This window comes from Lissotriton vulgaris, chromosome 2_1 (assembly GCF_964263255.1).
Source record: "Lissotriton vulgaris chromosome 2_1, aLisVul1.2, whole genome shotgun sequence".
Classification (NCBI taxonomy): domain Eukaryota; kingdom Metazoa; phylum Chordata; class Amphibia; order Caudata; family Salamandridae; genus Lissotriton; species Lissotriton vulgaris.
In genome coordinates this window covers 2112203000-2112220085 of record NC_141687.1, presented here as the reverse complement: position 1 = coordinate 2112220085, position 17086 = coordinate 2112203000, and the positions used below count along the sequence as shown (strand labels likewise).

The window sequence follows — 17086 nt, the reverse complement described above, 5'->3', positions numbered from 1 at the left end:
GTGGCTATCTCTGCACAGAAAAAGATAGGAAAGGGGAAATGGCACCTCCACACTTAGGCTTATAAACAAATTTTGTAGTACATAAGAAATACTATCTTAGTACTACTTATATACTACAAAATGCGGTTTATTAATAGGCTCAGAATGCTTTGGCTGTGGTATCTTAACTAAGGTGAAAGCTAAGTGGGTGGAGGTTGGTAGGGAGGATGACCATGGGTATGGTAAGGTGGGTGTAAGACTGGGTCCCAAGTAGGAGGCTTTGGCTGAGGGACCATTCAGGTAATACGGGATGGCAAGGAGGCACAGAGCTGCAGATGGAGTAGATGTACGGGTACATATACTCCCTAAGGACAACTTACAGAAGGGTAACTGGATCAGGACAGGAGTAAGGAGGAGTTTGACAGGGTTACTAGGGCTGAGTAATGTTCCCCCTAGTGGTGGTAGGGGGAGGTGGAGGCAAGACTTTTATGTATAGTTAGGAAGGTAGTGATCTAGACGTTGGTGCCAGTGGGTTTGAACAAGAGTGAGCGGGAAGTAGTACTAAATCAGCATTCCTCAAGAGATGTCGGTTAGATGACCGGTGGTCATTTCTGTATGAGGCTGATGGTGGTCGGTGGCCAGTCAGAAAATGGCAGACCTAATACTAGTATCCTAAGGGGGCAGGCAACTAACAGTAGAGAATCCGTAGTACCTAGTGCATAGATTAAGTGCTCTCATAGGGATACTGCCTTAGTCTGAGTGTGGTTTGGCAAACCGTGCAGGAAACACGTAGTGTGGTGAGCTGAGACCTAAGGTGTTATGGATCTAATTCAGGATACTATGTTGTAGTCTTTCTGTGTGTGCCTAATCAAACAGTAGGTGCCATGATTTCCTGTCCATAATGTCCTTTAATTGGAGTCTTTCCCTGGCTGGTAGCTGTGGTTTCAGAAACCTTATCCTAGAAAGCCTGTCATCTAGTTGAGACTACTGCACATGGTGAGAACCTTTTCACCATTTTTTTGAGATGGACAGTTTGAATGATTTTGCAAGTGCTGGGTTCATCAAATGACAAAGATGGCTATCTGTGTGTATCGTTAATGTGGGTGGGTGTAGATGACTAAATTATGTGTAGCACATCTCTCAGATATTGTTCATGAGCCCGGATCTCCTCTCTGGGTTCCATTTTGGCCAATAAATGGCATTTTGCTCTTACTGAAACCTGCCAAGTACTGTTCGCTTTCTGTTACTTCCTTTAACCGCATCGCTGCTGCGGTGATTTTTGCGCTGTGCGGCTGTTTTCCGTTTTCCGCGTTACATGACGAGCTCAGCTCGTCATCAGCACACGCCACCCGTGGCTGATGACGAGCTGAGCTCGTCATCAGCAGCGAAGGGGTTAATTGACATTACTTTCTATAAAACTGAGAAAGTTTCTGTGGCAGGTGACTGCCAACCATGAGACAAGGACCTAGGGGCAAATTTACTAAGAAGTAAAAAAGCAGCAACCAATTTGCTGTGCTGCGTTGTATGATAAGTTTCACGATATGGCACTCTTGAAGCATTACCATAGAGCTATTTTTCAGCACATTTTCGGTGCCTTTGCACTAGGGAAAAGCCTTGATAAATCTGGCCTAGCTATAATATAACTTCAAATAAATGTCACTTGATAGTAATCTACTTCACATGTGACTCAAAAATGTTTTACTTAATACCTTTCAGAAGTAACTCGGATCCTTTCATCGTTTGATGACTGTTGTTCATCTTCCTTCTCCTGAAAATACTCCTCCACACACTGCTCTTCAAATTCATACAGTTTCTTCAGCTCCTCATCATTTAGGAATAACTCTGTTTCGAAAGATAAAACGTGTCTAATTTAGGCTTAGGAATCCCATTACTGTTTTTCTCGCCACTTACATATAGGCAGATTCGCCTTTCAGTATCTACGCAGATACGAGGAGGGAATGTGTAGACAAGCCTTAGCAAACCCAATTGGTTTTGCCTATGGAAGAGGTGTTGGCTTTGCCAAGATGTCTTAGCCATGTTGCACACCAGCTTGGAAGCTGTTCAGCATGGCTAAAGGTAAGTGGTGTAAAGGAGAGTGGCGTGGAGTGGAGTATCATAAAGTAGAGTGTCGTAGAGTAGGGTGGGGTGTTACTGAGTGGCGTAGACAGGTGTGGAGTAGTGTAGAGTAGAGGTAGAGTCGAGTGTAGTGGCATGTCATTGAGTAGCGTAGAGTGGAGTGCCATAGTGTTGTGGAGGGAGTAGAGTGTCTTAGAGTGGAAGGGCATAGAGTGAAGTAGAGTGTCCGAGTGGAGTAAAGTGTCATAGAATAGAGTGCCATAAAGTGTTGTGGAGTGGTGTAGAGCAGAATGGAATGGCGTAGAGGGTGTTGCATAGAGTGTTGTAGAGTAGAATGGTGTAGAGTGGAGTAGATTGTTGTAGAGTGGAGTGGCCTAGAGTACAGTAGTGTAGTAGAGTAGAATGTCATATGGTGGTATCGAATGTAGTAGAGCGTTGTAGAGTGGAGTAGCGTCGTAGAGTGGAGTAAAGTGTGGAAGTGGCGTGGAGTGGCATGGAATGGAGTACGAGAGTGGCATAGAGTGGAATAGTGGGTCGTAGAGTGGAGTAAATGTCATAGAATGGCGTAGACGGAATTGCGGAGAGTGGAATTGTGTTGTAGACTGTTATAGAGAGGAATGCCATAGAGTATCATAGTGTGGAGTAGAGTTTAATGGAGTAGAGTGTCATAGAGTGTAGTGTTGAAAAATGAAGAAGAGTGGCCTAGAGTAAAGTGGCATGAAGTACAGTAGTGCAAAGTATATTGGCATAGAGGGAAGTGGGTTACAGTGTGTTTGTTTTGAGTAAAGAAGTGTAGAGTGTATTGATGTAGAGTGCTGTGGGGTAGAGTAGAGTGGCGTAGAGTAGGGTGGTGCAGAGTAAGGTGGTGCAAAGCAGAGTAAAGTGGAGTGGCACAGCATAAATTGTAGTAGCGTAGAGTGCAATAGCGTAGAGTGGAGTGGTGCAGGGTGGAGTCGAGTGACGCAGAGTGCAGTGCAAAGAGTGCAGTGGCATAGAGTAGCTTGTTTCAGAATAGTAGAGTGAAGTGGTGCAGGGTAAAGTGGAGTGGTGCAGGATAGAGTGCAGAGGTGTAGAGTAGAGTGCAAAGGAGTGCAGTGTAACAGAGTGACGTAGATTACAGTGACGTGTAGTGCAGTGGTGCAGAGTAGTTTAGAGTGGAATAGAGTGTTGTGGCATAGAGTGCATTGAAGTAGCAATGAGTGGTGCTGAGTGGAGTGCAGTGGCATAGAGTGCAGTGGTACAGAGAAACGTAGAGTATATTCAAATTCAAAAGACCTTTATTCGAATTTCATAAAATTCATAAAAGTACATACAATAAAAATAATCTCATCTCTAAGCAAGAGTATAATTAGTGGCGAAGAGTGCAGTAGGGCAGAGTACTTGGCTTAGAGTATAGTGGCGTAGAGTGCATTGGGTTTTAGTAAAATCGTGTTGAGTACATTGGGCAGAGTGCAGTGGTTTAGAATAGAATGGCATAGAGTGCAGTGGTGGAGAGTAGAGTGGCACAGCATAGTGTTTGTCTTGGAGTAAAATGGTGTAGAGTACATTGGGTCGAATACAGTGGTTTAGAATAGAGTGGCATAGAGCACAGTGGCATGAGTGGCACAGCATAGAGTTGAGTGGCACAGAGTGCAGTGATGTAGAGTAAATTGTTTTAAAGTAGAGTGAATTGGTGCAGAATGGAGTGCTGCAGGGTAGAGTGGCATGCTGCAGGGTAGAGTGGAGTGACGGAGAGAGTGGCGTAGAGTGCAGTGGTGCAGAGTAGACTGGTGTAGAAGGCAGTGGCATACAGTGCACTGTTTTTGCGTAAAGTGTTGTTGAGTGCATTAGCATAGAGTGCAGTGGTCAGAGAAGAGTGCGGTAAAGTGTAGTGGTGTACATCGTAATGGTGCATGGTTGAGTGGAGTGCCGCAGGGTAGAGTGCAGTGGCGTAGAGTGCAGTGGCATGGAGTAGATTTGAGTAATATAGTGTGGATGGCATAGAGTGGAGTGGTACAGAGTAGAATACCGTGGCATAGAGTGCAGTGCAGGGTTGCAGAGTAGAATGCCATTAAGTGGAGTGGCGCATAGAGTGGAGTGGCATTCAGAGCGATGGCAGCTGTGAATAGTGTAGTGGTGAAGTGTGCAGAGGTGCATACTGCAGTAGAGTGCATTGGCATAGAGTAATACAGAGTAGAGCTTCATAGACTGAAACAGCGTCGAGTGGGATGGTTCAGAGTACAGTGACGCAATATGGACTGGTGTAGAGTGGTGTGGTGTAGTGTGAATGGTGCATGGTAGAGTGCAGTGGTGTGGAGTGGTGCAGAGTAGAGTGGAGTGGGGTACACTGGAGTATGCATGGGGTGGTAGCGCACAGCCCTTACAGACAACACATCTTCAACTGAAATGACCATTACATTTGCACAGACATACAGTTTTACTGATACAAGTATACATCGCACAAAGTAAAATGTGTGGAAATGTCATCACCTAGTGTATTGACTTGTTTTGATGATAGTAAAATATTTGTTTCCATCACACTTCAGAATTAACCCCAGTATCCAGCATGATTGTCACATAAATCCTCTCACCTTGAAGTCAGAGAAAGAAAAGTAAACATCAAGCTCCCTTGAAGATGGAGGCTGACATTGGACCTCTGTCTTTGAATGCACAGTGAATGTGACAAGAAAAGAACAAGATTTAACGGCCTGTTTACAGAAAGGGAGCACTCGAAAGGGTACTGAATTAAGGTTTGGGCAACAGGAGGGACAAAATCAAGCTGGACTGACTAAAACAAATAAAGTCAGCAAACAGAAAGCCAGAAAATGTGACTTACAAACCACAGAGCCAATGGTAAGCTACGGGCAGAATGCATTCCTAGGTCATCTTTCTGAATGTTCCCAGGGTGTCTTTAGCAAACCAGACAGCTGCACTGTCTGGTAGGCTGCGACCTAAAAAAACACTTCAGTCCAGGGGCGTAACAGAGGCCCAGGCAACCCCTGCAGTGCGCGGGGGCGGAATGGTTCCTTGTTTTTGAGGGGGCCCCCATAGCCCTTAAGACATGCATGTTCGGCAGAATGCGTGCAGTGGCACTGAATGAGAAACATTAAAAAGCTCGGGAAAGCCACTCTGCTTTCCCAAGCAGAAAGAAACACACAGAAAAGCAACACTGTTCATGTGACATCGCTGGCATACAAAGGCCCAGCAAAAGGTACACTATGTCCTCATGCCTGTGGCAGAGGCGTAATGTAGGCTGCTGTGGCGTAGGGAGGGGGAACACTTCAGGTGGGGCCTCATTAAGCCCATGACTAATGAATATCTGTGCGATCTGTGAGACACCTGGACCCCTCCTGACATTCTGCAGGGGAGAGGGCATCATTTTGCGTTATGCCACTGTGGAAATGCATATGAATCATTCCTCCAGGCCTTTGTGATTGCAGGTGCAGTCAGCGATGTTGGGCTCACATCAGACTACTGTCCAGAAGGAGCTGCTTCTGGGACAGTACTTAGCTCCACCCAGGCCCGGACTGGCCATTGCCGGCACCGGGCAATCCCCGGTGCGCCGCAAGGGTGGGGGCCGGTTTTGGGCCTTGGGGGACGTTTTTTTTTACAGGGCCGTTTTTGCAGCATAGCTGTAAAATGGGCCCTGTAACAAAATCGGCCGAAAACCGGTCCCGGCAAAGAGCTCGGTTGCACCCCCAGGGGGCTGGCCGAGCACTTTGCCAGGACGGGTTTTGGTTCTCAGTCCGGACCTGGCTCCACCTCCTTTCTTGTGATTCTTAATGCAATGCACATGCTATTTGCGGGATTTTCTAGGCGCAAAGTATGACATAATTAGCACCTACCTGCAGGCAAAGTTGACAAAGTGTAAGCTGTCAAAATTGCATGTGCTGTCAGGAGACTTTGTAAGATGGTGAAAGATAGCGGTCCCACAGACCCACTGTATGCTGTCTCCGAGGGCACAGTCACAGAGAGCCACATCCTTGCATGGTGACCCCTGTCTACTCCAGGGTTCGAGCTCACCGTTTAGACATTCTGTGAACTGGAATTCTGGGATGGAGGTCTGCTGTCTTCTCTGTACCTCCATCCAAGCATTTGCTAGTTTTCACATAGTCACAATCTGATTCCTGCCTCATTAATAGGGAGTTCGTATCGTATCGTAAGGGGTGCTTGTAAAGCGCACTGACACCATGAGTTTCCTGGCGCTGGTTGGAGGTAAAGAAGACAGAAAGACTAGCCAGATTGGGGGAAAAGCCAAGTTTTTAGAGATTTACGAAAAAGAATCAGGGAGTTAGAAGTTTTAAGAGAGAGGGGAAAAGAGTTCCAGAGCTTGGGGGCCAGGTAGGCAAATCTCCGGCCTCCAGATCTGCAGAGCTTATAAGAAGGGACGGTCAAGAAATGGAGGTGAGAGGATCTCAAATTGCGGGATGGGCAGTAGGGTCTGATGAGGGATTTCACAAAGACGGGGCAGGGGCCAGCTAATGACTTGAAGATAAGGCAGCCGATCTTGAAGGCTGCCCTAGAGATGACAGGGAGCCAGTGGAGTTTGACCAGGAGGGGCCTGGCGGAGTGCCACTTCGGAATCCCTAAGGCCAATCTCGCCGCCTGATTTTGGACCACTTGCAGTCTAGCCGTCGATGTTTTAGGCAGACCATGGTAGATCGAATTAGAAAAATCTAGGCGGGAGAGGACGAGGGCCATGATGACCTGCAGGAGGGCATCAGGTGTAAGAAGATGTGCCACTTTCCTGATCCTGCGCAGTTGGTAGATGCAGGACGAGACCACGGTCCCCACCTGCGGCCCTAGGGATAGGGCGGAGTCAATAGTGACCCCCAGGCTCTTTACCAAAGCTACAGGAGTGGGAGAGGGGCCCAGTTCCGCCGGCCAGAATTGTGGCCCCCAGAAGGAGGCGCTCCTACCAGAAAGTTGGGAGAAATGCTTTTTTGTGAAAAATCCCCTTTGTGGTGCAAGGGGGAGGCTTCTCATGGTAAATGTGCTGCAAGAAGCCATTATTGTGCATCAGGCCCTAAGACTGTTCTAAATTACCTCTCTGATGCACCAATGATGAAGCAGCATTGCATGGAAGTTATAAGATAAATTTCTGTAACTTTCTTTTCAATGATTTAAAAAAAGGTAAACATGAAATGTATAAATTGCTTGCATGATATGAGCTAGGATGAAGTATTATATCTGTTTCAGCTAGAGGTTGTCGTGATTGTTGAGTTGGAAACTCTGGCCAATGTGCTGTGCCTTTTAAAGTACCTATTTATCAGCATGTTCCTTTGACATTTTTTTAGAACATTTTGTGGTTATGCGCAATTACTATGAGCCACTAAATTCTATTTTGTGTGCAAACATGTTTGAGCATAAAACAAGATTACTGTCTGTCCTCAGCTTGTGGGAGTTTGAACCCACAATTTGTGACAGAAAAAAAATAATGTAAATAGCAGGAGCAAATTGTGCCTGTGTTGCTTGAATGTGCAGGAATGGGGAATAACAAGTTGTGCTATTCTCTATTCCTGTGTAATTGGGCAGAGTTTACACACCTACTAACTGGTGAACGTTATGCTTATGCTTGTCTTGATCTCACAATTTGCAGCTGCAAAAGTGTTTCCCCCACAAAAAGGGCCTTTGGGGCAGATTTATAATTTTTAAGCACAATGCTTCATTGCTATGTTATGTTGCGCATGAAAAGGAAAGGAGCACAGAGCTATTATTTATTAAAATGACCCACTGCTGCTCTTTACATACACAATTTCATGGAAAGGCTGGAGTGCAGATGTGATATGTAAGACAATTCTCGTTAGGTGAGGTGCTCGAGAGAGCAGTTTTAACTGCTACGAACAGAGTGATTGAGCAAGTTTCGGCTGGAACAGAGTTCCTGTTTAGTGACCCTAGTATCTGAAAGGAACGGGAACAGATGCTTCACTGCCAGGTTTGGTCGTTGCTCAGAAGATTCAGTTTGAGAGTTGGTAGCAAGTAGGTATCAGATTACAGAGAACTTTTTGCCTTCCTCCAGTATTTCTTTTGACCTGATGTTGGCTATTTTATGACTCTGGGCACTTCACCACTGCTGATCAGTCCTAAAGTGCATATGCTCTCCCTATTGTAAATTGAAGTATGGATTAGTGACTCCATGATTGGCTTATTTGGTTTGCTTGTCAGACCCTAGTACAGTGCACTGCGTGTGCCCAGGGCTTGTGAATCAAATGCTGCTGGTGGGCTTGCAGCACTGATTGTGCCACCCACCGGAGCAGCTTGTAAAGTGTGTCTCAGGCTTGCCATTGCAGGGCCTGTGTGCAGTCTGGTACTGCTGTGTTGGCTGGGCAAGTGCACCCACTTGCTAGTCCCTAAACTTTCCCTTTTATACATATTAGTCACCCCTAAGGTAGGCCCGAGGGCAGGGTGCATTGTAGGTAAAAGGTAAGATGTGCCCTGATGTGTGTGGCATGTCCTGATAGTGAATTACAGCCTATTTCGTTTTTCACTATTGCAAGGCTACCTGTTCCCCATAGGCCAGAATGGGCAGTTTGAGTATAACATCTTATAATCCTAACTGACCCAGGGAACATGGTAGAAATTCGAGTTTACTATGCCTGACCTCAGAATGATAAAATACATATTTTAGTGAAGTTGGTTTTAACATTCTGTGTTTGAAAATACCACTTTTATAAAGTAGGTATTTTCTTGCCTAACTATCCATGCCTGCCTCTGCTAGGTTTTGTATTCCTTGTCTGGAGTTTGAGTGACAGGGGCTGGGGGATTCCCGGAGACAGGGTGAGTAAGCACAGGGCTGAATGGAGCTATCTGCATGTAGATGGGTGGGAGGAGTTGCACCTGGGACCTAAATAGGGATGTGCCTTCCCTTCACAATACTGGCTCCACCTCCTGTGGTGTGTCTGATTTCCCTGGCCTGTACTGTGAAAGGAAATAAGTAGTCTCGTCAACAAAGTGCTCCAGGACTGACCGGCACTGGTTTGAACTAGGCAAAGGCCTCTCTGCCTTCAGAGAACAAAGAGAAAATGAGGATAAAAGGGGGGACCAATACTCCAGAACTTTAGACCACTTTTGGGAAACAAGAAGACACATTTGCTGTGGAGAGGAACTAGAGGAACCTAGGCAGAGACTATCCCTAAGCTGAGTGCTGTTTGGGGGGTTGGCCTGCAGTGATTGCCTGACTGCCAAAGAAAGGAAAAAGGACTTTGTGCTGCTTTCATTCAACTTGTGAAGGATCTCCAAGGGCTTGAGATAGAGCTTGCCTCCTGCTGAAGTCTCAGGGACAACAGACTTCACCCACCAGCTCCCCAAGAGTTCTTTGGAAGTGCCTGCAGTTGTGTTGGGCTTTCTGAGGGACTGCGTGTCACAAGGAGCTGGAAGCGCGACTCACAAAGAAGTGTGTCGCTGTTGCAGTCGCTGTTGTCGCATCACTGAAGAAGGGAGTCGCCACTGCCGCTTCGCCTCACAGAAGCGCCTTGCATTTCCGAAGACGAGTGTCGCTGTCGCATCAGGCACCGTCGCATCATCGGGAAGCCTGTCACCGCCGCAACCGTTGTCGTCGTATCACTGAAGGGTGTCGCCGCTGCAGCTGTCGCATTGCATCACTGAAGCATCTCACATCACCGGAGAAGAGTGTTGCCGTCGCATCAGACGCCGTCGCATCACCGGAGAAACGTGTTGCAGGGCCTGTCGTGGCTCAGAAGAATTGTTTAGTCACCGCACGGCAATCAGGCGTGCATGCAACGTGTCGCATCAAGGAGAAGACTCCATTTTTGTTTCATTGCACCCGATCTTCATCGCGTCACAGCGCTGCTGGTCGCATGGCTAAGGACGCGCAGTAAGAAACAGACGCATCATCTCCCCACGCCGAGAAGAACCGTCGCATCCCCTACGCATCAGTAGGGACCCGACGCATCACCGTTCTTGCGTGTAAGGAACTGATGCATCACCTTTCCTGCAACACTTTCATTTTATAGCGTTACACATCCAAAGGTACATTGAACTTAAAGTGTTGCATTCACCATCTAAAGAGAACTAAGCTAATTCTACCATTTTTAAAGTACAGTATTGTGGATTTTTGTCATTTGTGATCTTGTGTTAAGTCTATATAAAAATAATTATTTTTGTACTACAACTTGTGTGGTGTCCATCTGCAGTGTTGTCACTGGGTTACTGTATGTGTTCACAAATGCTTTACATACTGCCTCTGAGATAAGCCTGTCTGCTTATGCCAAGATACCAAGGGGGTGAGCAGGGGTTATTTTAGGAGTGTACCCCCTTACCCTGACTAGACGCAAGAGTCCCTATTTGGTCAAAGGTACCTACCTCTGCCAACTAAAGACCCCGAAATCTAACAGATGTGATTACTATGAAGGGACCCTATTTGTAGGTGAAAACTGGCCAGTAGAGGTACTGTGAGCTAGGTGAGTGTCTGGGGAGACTCAAGAGTGATCTTGTTATCTAGTGAGGGAGGACTTTTTGGGGCAGACCTAATGCAATACTCACTGGTGAGTTCTAAAGTAGGGCAATTTACTTACGTTTACTTAGGAGGGAGCAAGCTGAATGTCTTGGCTTTTGGAAGGAAATGTATTTTAGAGCACGTTTTTTTCATATTCAGTATAAGAAATGTATTGGTTATGAAGGAACCCATGCTATATGTAGGTACGTCAGAGGTCTAACAATAACCCACACAGCCATGCGGGTGGGGTTGCGCCGAGCTCCCGGAGACCGCGTCTAGCACTGTGCATGGATGGTAGGCCCCTGTCTCAGAGTTGCCGACTGGGTCAGGAGCGTGCAGGGGCCCCTCCCTGCACTTCGCAGAGGGGCCCCCACAAGTTTTGTTACGCCACTGCTTCAGTTCCCTCATAAAACCACATGATTTTTCTGAGGCGGTGCCTTGAGTAATGGCATGCAGAATCCTGGCCAGTGTTTGGCCAATGCATCCGGATGTAGCCAGTGTATGTTCAGTACAGAATTGTGCTGTGGCTGCAATCTGACTGTCCCAGAATCTGCAATGACTAGAGTGTGTTCTTTTACCATTCTGCCCCAGAATCTGCTGGGACAGTAGTTTCAGCCTTCAAAATTATGTATTAAAGGTCTGCAAAAGAAGCTGAAGCTACACTTGCATGGGCAAAAAACGATTTGTCTTGACATTCAGCATGTACAGTGGTAAGCACTCGAAAAATGCCTTTGTGAGTTAAGGCAACCAGCTGGGTAGAGCAAAATAATGGGGCTCTCATGCAAAGTTTGTGGAAGTGCACGGACATTCCCACCACCTAGAGCATAATTATCCTTTCACAGGCATGCCTCCCTAAAAGTCCCTACAAGTTTTGAATGACAATGTATGTATTGCTTGCTGTCTGTTTGGGGTTCTCTATTTTAATGATATTGTGGTTTTGACCTTCTGAAATGGGCACACTGTGTACTGCACACTGCAAAGGTATAAGGTACACCCCCGAATGCACTCCAGTCAACAACGTGGGTCTGCCCATGGAGGATGATGGCCTGACTCAACTGCTGCTGGACGTGCAGACGTGACAATGGTTAGGCTGCACTGAGCAGTAAACATTTGCAATGAGGAAGTAGTCCACCACAGGCCACTTCCCTTTAACTCCTAGCAGTAGACAGCATCTGTATGAGAAGGCCTAGGACCGGGATTCACTGTAAGTTGTGAAACCAAAAGCAGGAATGAAGTCTGCCGTACCTCGTAGGACTCTGCCACCGTGTACAATAACACATAGGAGGAGATTTTCAAAGATTTTGCACCGTGTTTGCGTCACAAAAGTGACGCAAATTGACGTAACATCTTTTTTTTCAAATTCACTTTCCAAAAATAATGTGAAAGTAACGCAAAGTAGCGCATAGAGCTGCTTTGCTTTACTTAGCACCAAGGGGACATACAAGGGTGGAGCATGGGCATTCCCAGGCACCACCCGAGATTTCTGATGCTAAACCCTATTTAGAAAATATAGTAGACAGTGTTTTGTGTCAGAAAAAGGGCGCCCTTTTGAAGCAGGCGCAAGAAAGGAGAAATGCTTTCATTTCTCCCTTCTTTCCCCACTTCGTACGTCTGCTGCACTTTACAGCACACCTGCAAAGAGGGAAAAGGGTTAAAGTCAGTCTTTGCATAGTATTTTGTACTGGAAAGGTTCCTTCCAGTACCAACCTATGCTCGACTCATGGAGACATCCTGGCACACCCTTGCACTATGGAACAAAGGTGCCTCCATGGCCCATGGCAGAGGAGTTCAACGCTGACGCCAGGGAGAGGGGAGGAGTGCCATATTTCTGTAAATATGACGCTTTCCTCCTCTCTCCTTTTCATGCAGCTGCTGCACTTGCGGCTGCTGCACTGTGCTGCGTGATTAAATGGTAAATCTGCCCCACAATGTCACACCCCACCTTATGCGCACTTGTCCATCTCTCTGTTCCCAGAACCTTTGCTCAATTGCAGAGTAGTGCAGACATCAAGGGACTGGCCACAGTGAAATACTGTGCTATGATTCCATTGACATAAGATCACGCCTCTTTGTACAGCTTGCCCTGTATCTATAAAGGATAATGCAACAACTCTCAGTAAAAGACTGGCTACCCACAGGAGACGACTGTTACATAAAATAAAACCTTCCTTAACCCGACTTGGTCTCCTGCCACCTCATTTTGGCCCGCTACACTGCTCTTAGCTCTTTTATGCCTTACAGTCTGTATTCAATTGTGAGAAGCTGGCTTAGTATATGGTGCACACTTATGTAAGTGGGGACTCTGCACTAATCCATAAACCCGTAAGGTGATTTTAGGGGTCTTAGATAACCTTAGAAAGCTCTTAAGTGGTAACTGTGGACAGCAGCCTTCGGGCTTAATCCAGAAGGAGTGTAAAACATCTTGTTTACCCAGAACATAATCTTATAGGTATTGATTAAACGAAAAAAAGCCACACAGTGTATTTATAAAAATATGTATTTATTATAAGGCACTCACTAACAGATACAGATATCTCCTAACCGGAGATATGCACAATGCACACAATACTTTTCAATGGGAAGAGGTAAGTAGCACTAATACACAGTAGTCACCGGCGTGGACCAAAGCATATACTAAAATAGTGGTATGCGATCCACAACTCAAGTCAAATCTTTACCCAGAAGACGTAGAAGTGCTGGGGACCCAAGGAACCACCTGAGGTAAGTAACCAAAAACCCCCTTGTAGGCCTGTGCAGAGTGGGGTCAATACAAGTCAATGGGTAAGTCGCGGTTGCAATTTCAAAGAAGAAGGACCCTTCCCAGTGGACCCTGAAGAAATCCTGTGGAGAACAGAAGGTTGGAGAGCCACCCCACCCATGCATTCCCTAGGAACCAGAATACCTACACCAGGTAAGCTGGGTCGATAGGTGTGAAGTGGCGTCGGAAACCACCGTCAAACCTAATGGAGGACTTTAGGAAGATGCACCTGCTGGAGAAGGTGAAAGTGTCCGGTGGAACCAAAAGGTGGATTCAAGTCGAGAAGTACCTGCAGGCAGAGAGGACAGCGTCTATGCCACCCGGGAGTAACCAGGAGGCACAGAATATGAATGCCCATGATGTCCTTCGGAGTCCGTGGGAGCCAAGGATCAGCAGACTGGTCAGCTTAGTTGCAGAGCCTGCAGATGCAGGGAATGACTTCACTGCAAGGGAGATTCCTTCAGTTGTCGTCGATGCCAACAGGCCTTGGAAGGTTCCTGAATGGAGCACAGGCATGGACGTTGCAGCAGAAGAGCAGGGTGGCTAGATCAGGAGTAGCAGACGTTTTCTCGGTTGCAGTCTTTTTTTTTTTTTTTGGGAACCTTTATTAGTATCACAAGCAGTTACAAGTATGGGCCTACAACTTTCCCGGCCGGCCGCTAATCAGAGCAGGAGTACAGCAAGCAATGTGAGAAGTTATAGCAGCTCGAAAACCAGTGTCACAGAAATGTCAATACAGAACTTGTATTAAGACGTGCAGGTTTGAAGTCAGGATTTGAAAGGTTCATTTTCAAAAAGAAAACTGAAAAAGGTGCCGTACAGTCATATATGGTCCTACAATACTGCGCGCGAATCAGGATATCCACTACTAGTACAGATACGAATGAAGCATCTGGGGTAAGATACACAAATCAGGAGAAATGCAGGCACAAACCCGGTACTTAGCAAGTCCAAACCCCACCCCTCGAGACAAAACATACTGCAGGAATCATGAATGACGACGACACTTAAAAGAAAAAAAAGACTAAAGGGCCATAGAAACAAATATCGAACAAACACCATCTTCCCACCCCCCACCCTGCACACCCGCAGAAGGCCATGGCCTACCCCCCCCAGCCGCGTGCCTGTCGCCCTATAAGAGACCCGAAATATAGAAAACAGAAAGAGAAAAAGAAAAAGTATAAGCGGAGGAGGGCCCTTGGTGTCGCCGCCCGACCCCGCCCTTCACCCCTACACACAGGAAAATCTCAAAAGCAAGGTAGAATATCAATGGAGAACATCAAGCATCGGCCACAAAAGCAATGGAATCCCGGTCAAATATACCCAGTGCACCGTCAGTCAACAATAAGGCCACTAGACTCTGGACTATATCATCCCTGGCCTTGTCTAGCAATGAAACCTCCAAATGTCCACTTGTCAATCAGTTTACAGCGCAATTTGGGGGGTCCAAACGATCCGGTCGGGTCAAGCCGGAGTGTAGTCTCAGAAAAGTACAGCATCCCAAACCCAACCGAGTATACACAGCGGAAATCCGGTAATGTCGATGGTGACCCCGGGAGCTTCCCGAAGTCCACACACAATAGCACCATCCAAGAAAGGAGAGTCACACAGTCCGGCAAATGCCACGACTTCGCCGGGGCATACCAATAAGAAAAACGATGTTGTGTCCTTAGCCGCCAATAGAACATGTGTCCCGAAGAAACACTCATGTGTACAACCATGTCGGCCAGAGCAGTCACAGGCACCGGGTCTTTCGGCTGCTCCCGGTAACCAGGCGGAGTTGGGACTCTCCCCGTGGGCATAGTTGAGGGCACATCGGCACTCCGTTGGGATCGATCCGTGGCCACTAGAGACGGCAAGACAACAATGGCGGCCATTCTTATACCCAGGTCCCGGGCATTACCGATCAGGGTCTTGTGCAAAATCGTTAGGGCAGCCAATACGTCCTTGGATGTGGGCCCCTGTGTACGCTGCCAGCATCCCGACCCCATCCGTGTGGGTGCCGTCCGACCTGAACATGATCCGTAGAGGAGGGCGCCAGCCGCCATCTTAGTCAGGGCGGCCCCTTCCCACTTCACCTCGCCTCGGGGACCAGGCCCCAATTCAGGGCGCTACAGGATGCACAACCGGGACTCAAAACTGTGAGGCGGGCTTCCCGGGGGAGAGTCACCAAAGGGCTAAACAAATCCTTGCCGCTCCCCGGGAGCCGCCCGCCTATTTCGGGGGCAATCCTTGGTTATGCCCGACAGAAAGATTGGGGAGGGGGCCAGGAGTCATGCGCCCCCACCGACCCTGCTTCGCCGCGCAGCCCCTCAAGGCTCACCGCCAAGTGGACCGGGCCATCACTGCCATCTGCGGCCCCACAAGTCAACAGCACGCTTCGACCGACTCCTCACCACCGTCAACTGCCGTTGTTGTCGCAGTCGTGGCCGGCTGCACGTCTAAGGCAACGCCCCGGTCTCATCACCACAGAGGCCGCAAAGCAATCGGGGACAGTTCTCCGGGTCCACCGCACGTTGGAGCCCCAGAAGCAGACGGTAAGTGATCGTTCTCCTTCTTCTGTTGAAATACGCCTTCGTAGCTCAGGATAAGTGTCAGGATGTATGTGTGGGGCGAAAGGGCTAGCGGAGCCGAGCGACTATGCGGCAATTTCGGATGCCCACTTGGCTCCTCCTCTCTCAGTTGCAGTCTTGATGCCTAGAGCAAAGTCCAGAGTGCCCAGATGGATGAAGAAGAAGTGGTGTCTTGAAATCAATCATGTCCCATGACGAATCTAGGGACCCACTCTCAGGTAAACCCTTACGTACCCTAAAGTATTGATAAGGCATCAATCCCTCAATTTCAGGGCAACATATCTCTATGAGGAAGTGAGAAAGGAGATAGTTGGTTGGTGTAGCACAAAGGTCCACCCACGGCTGGCCAATCCTCAGAGTCATCTCTTAAAACACCTCGGCCTTCAAATGGTAGCTTACTAAGGATGGATAATGTCTACTTAGGGAATCCGCCTGGTGAATGTCTTTTCCCAGAATATACGTTTCTTTCAGGGACACATTACAAATTACAACCCAGATCTACACAGAACAGGCTAGAACTACTGCAGATTTCACTTTGGGTCCCCCAACCTCTTGATATTACTGCATGCTTCCTGGTTGTCAGTCTAATTCAAGACTGCTTACCCTTTTATCTCGGGTTGAAAACTCAATACATCCTTCAGAATCGCTAATACCAGCCTCAATTCGAGGATTGTAAGGATACTGTGAGTGGCCACATACCCTGAATTTCCATCATTTAAGGTTGTTCTACACCCTCAAAGACTTGCATCTGTTGTCATCAACAGGGGCAGAGAAGAACAGAAAGAACTACTGTATGTATATTTTCTGGAATCAGCCACCATTGAAGGTTGTTGCTCATCTCTTGTGCAATTGGGATCAGCAACTCATAATTGTGATATTCTGTAGACCAATGAGTCAATAGGCGATGAAGAAGTGGTTTCAGATAATATTGTGCGCAAAGCACTACTGTGGTTGCCGAGGCCATCAGACACTGTATCCTTAACCAGATGGGAGAGAGATTCCAATAGCGCACCAATGAGTAGCCTTTGTTGTGATGGCACCTACTTCAACTTCTGAAGATTTTAGGAAGAAAGCCAGATTTTGCAAACATTCTGAGACTGTTCTGAGGATGGTCTCCGCCTTGACATTTTTTTTCATTCATCCATGTATGAGAACCTTTTTATACTTTTGAGGTGCAAAATAGCCACAACCAGAGCTAGAAACTTTGTGAAGTCTCTTGGAGCTGATGAGCGGCCAAATGGTAGAGCCTTGAACTGAAAGTGTTAT

General features: G+C 47.3%; 1 protein-coding gene across 1 annotated transcript in view; it reads right to left on the bottom strand.

The window, feature by feature from the left end:
* LOC147733785 (transient receptor potential cation channel subfamily M member 1-like) overlaps window positions 1-17086 on the bottom strand; it is a 220837-nt gene that overhangs the window by 2461 nt on the left and 201290 nt on the right. The window contains exon 19 of the mRNA XM_086958380.1: window positions 1689-1821. Coding sequence (XP_086814506.1) covers window positions 1689-1821 — 133 coding nt within the window. The remainder of the gene's footprint in view (window positions 1-1688; window positions 1822-17086) is intronic.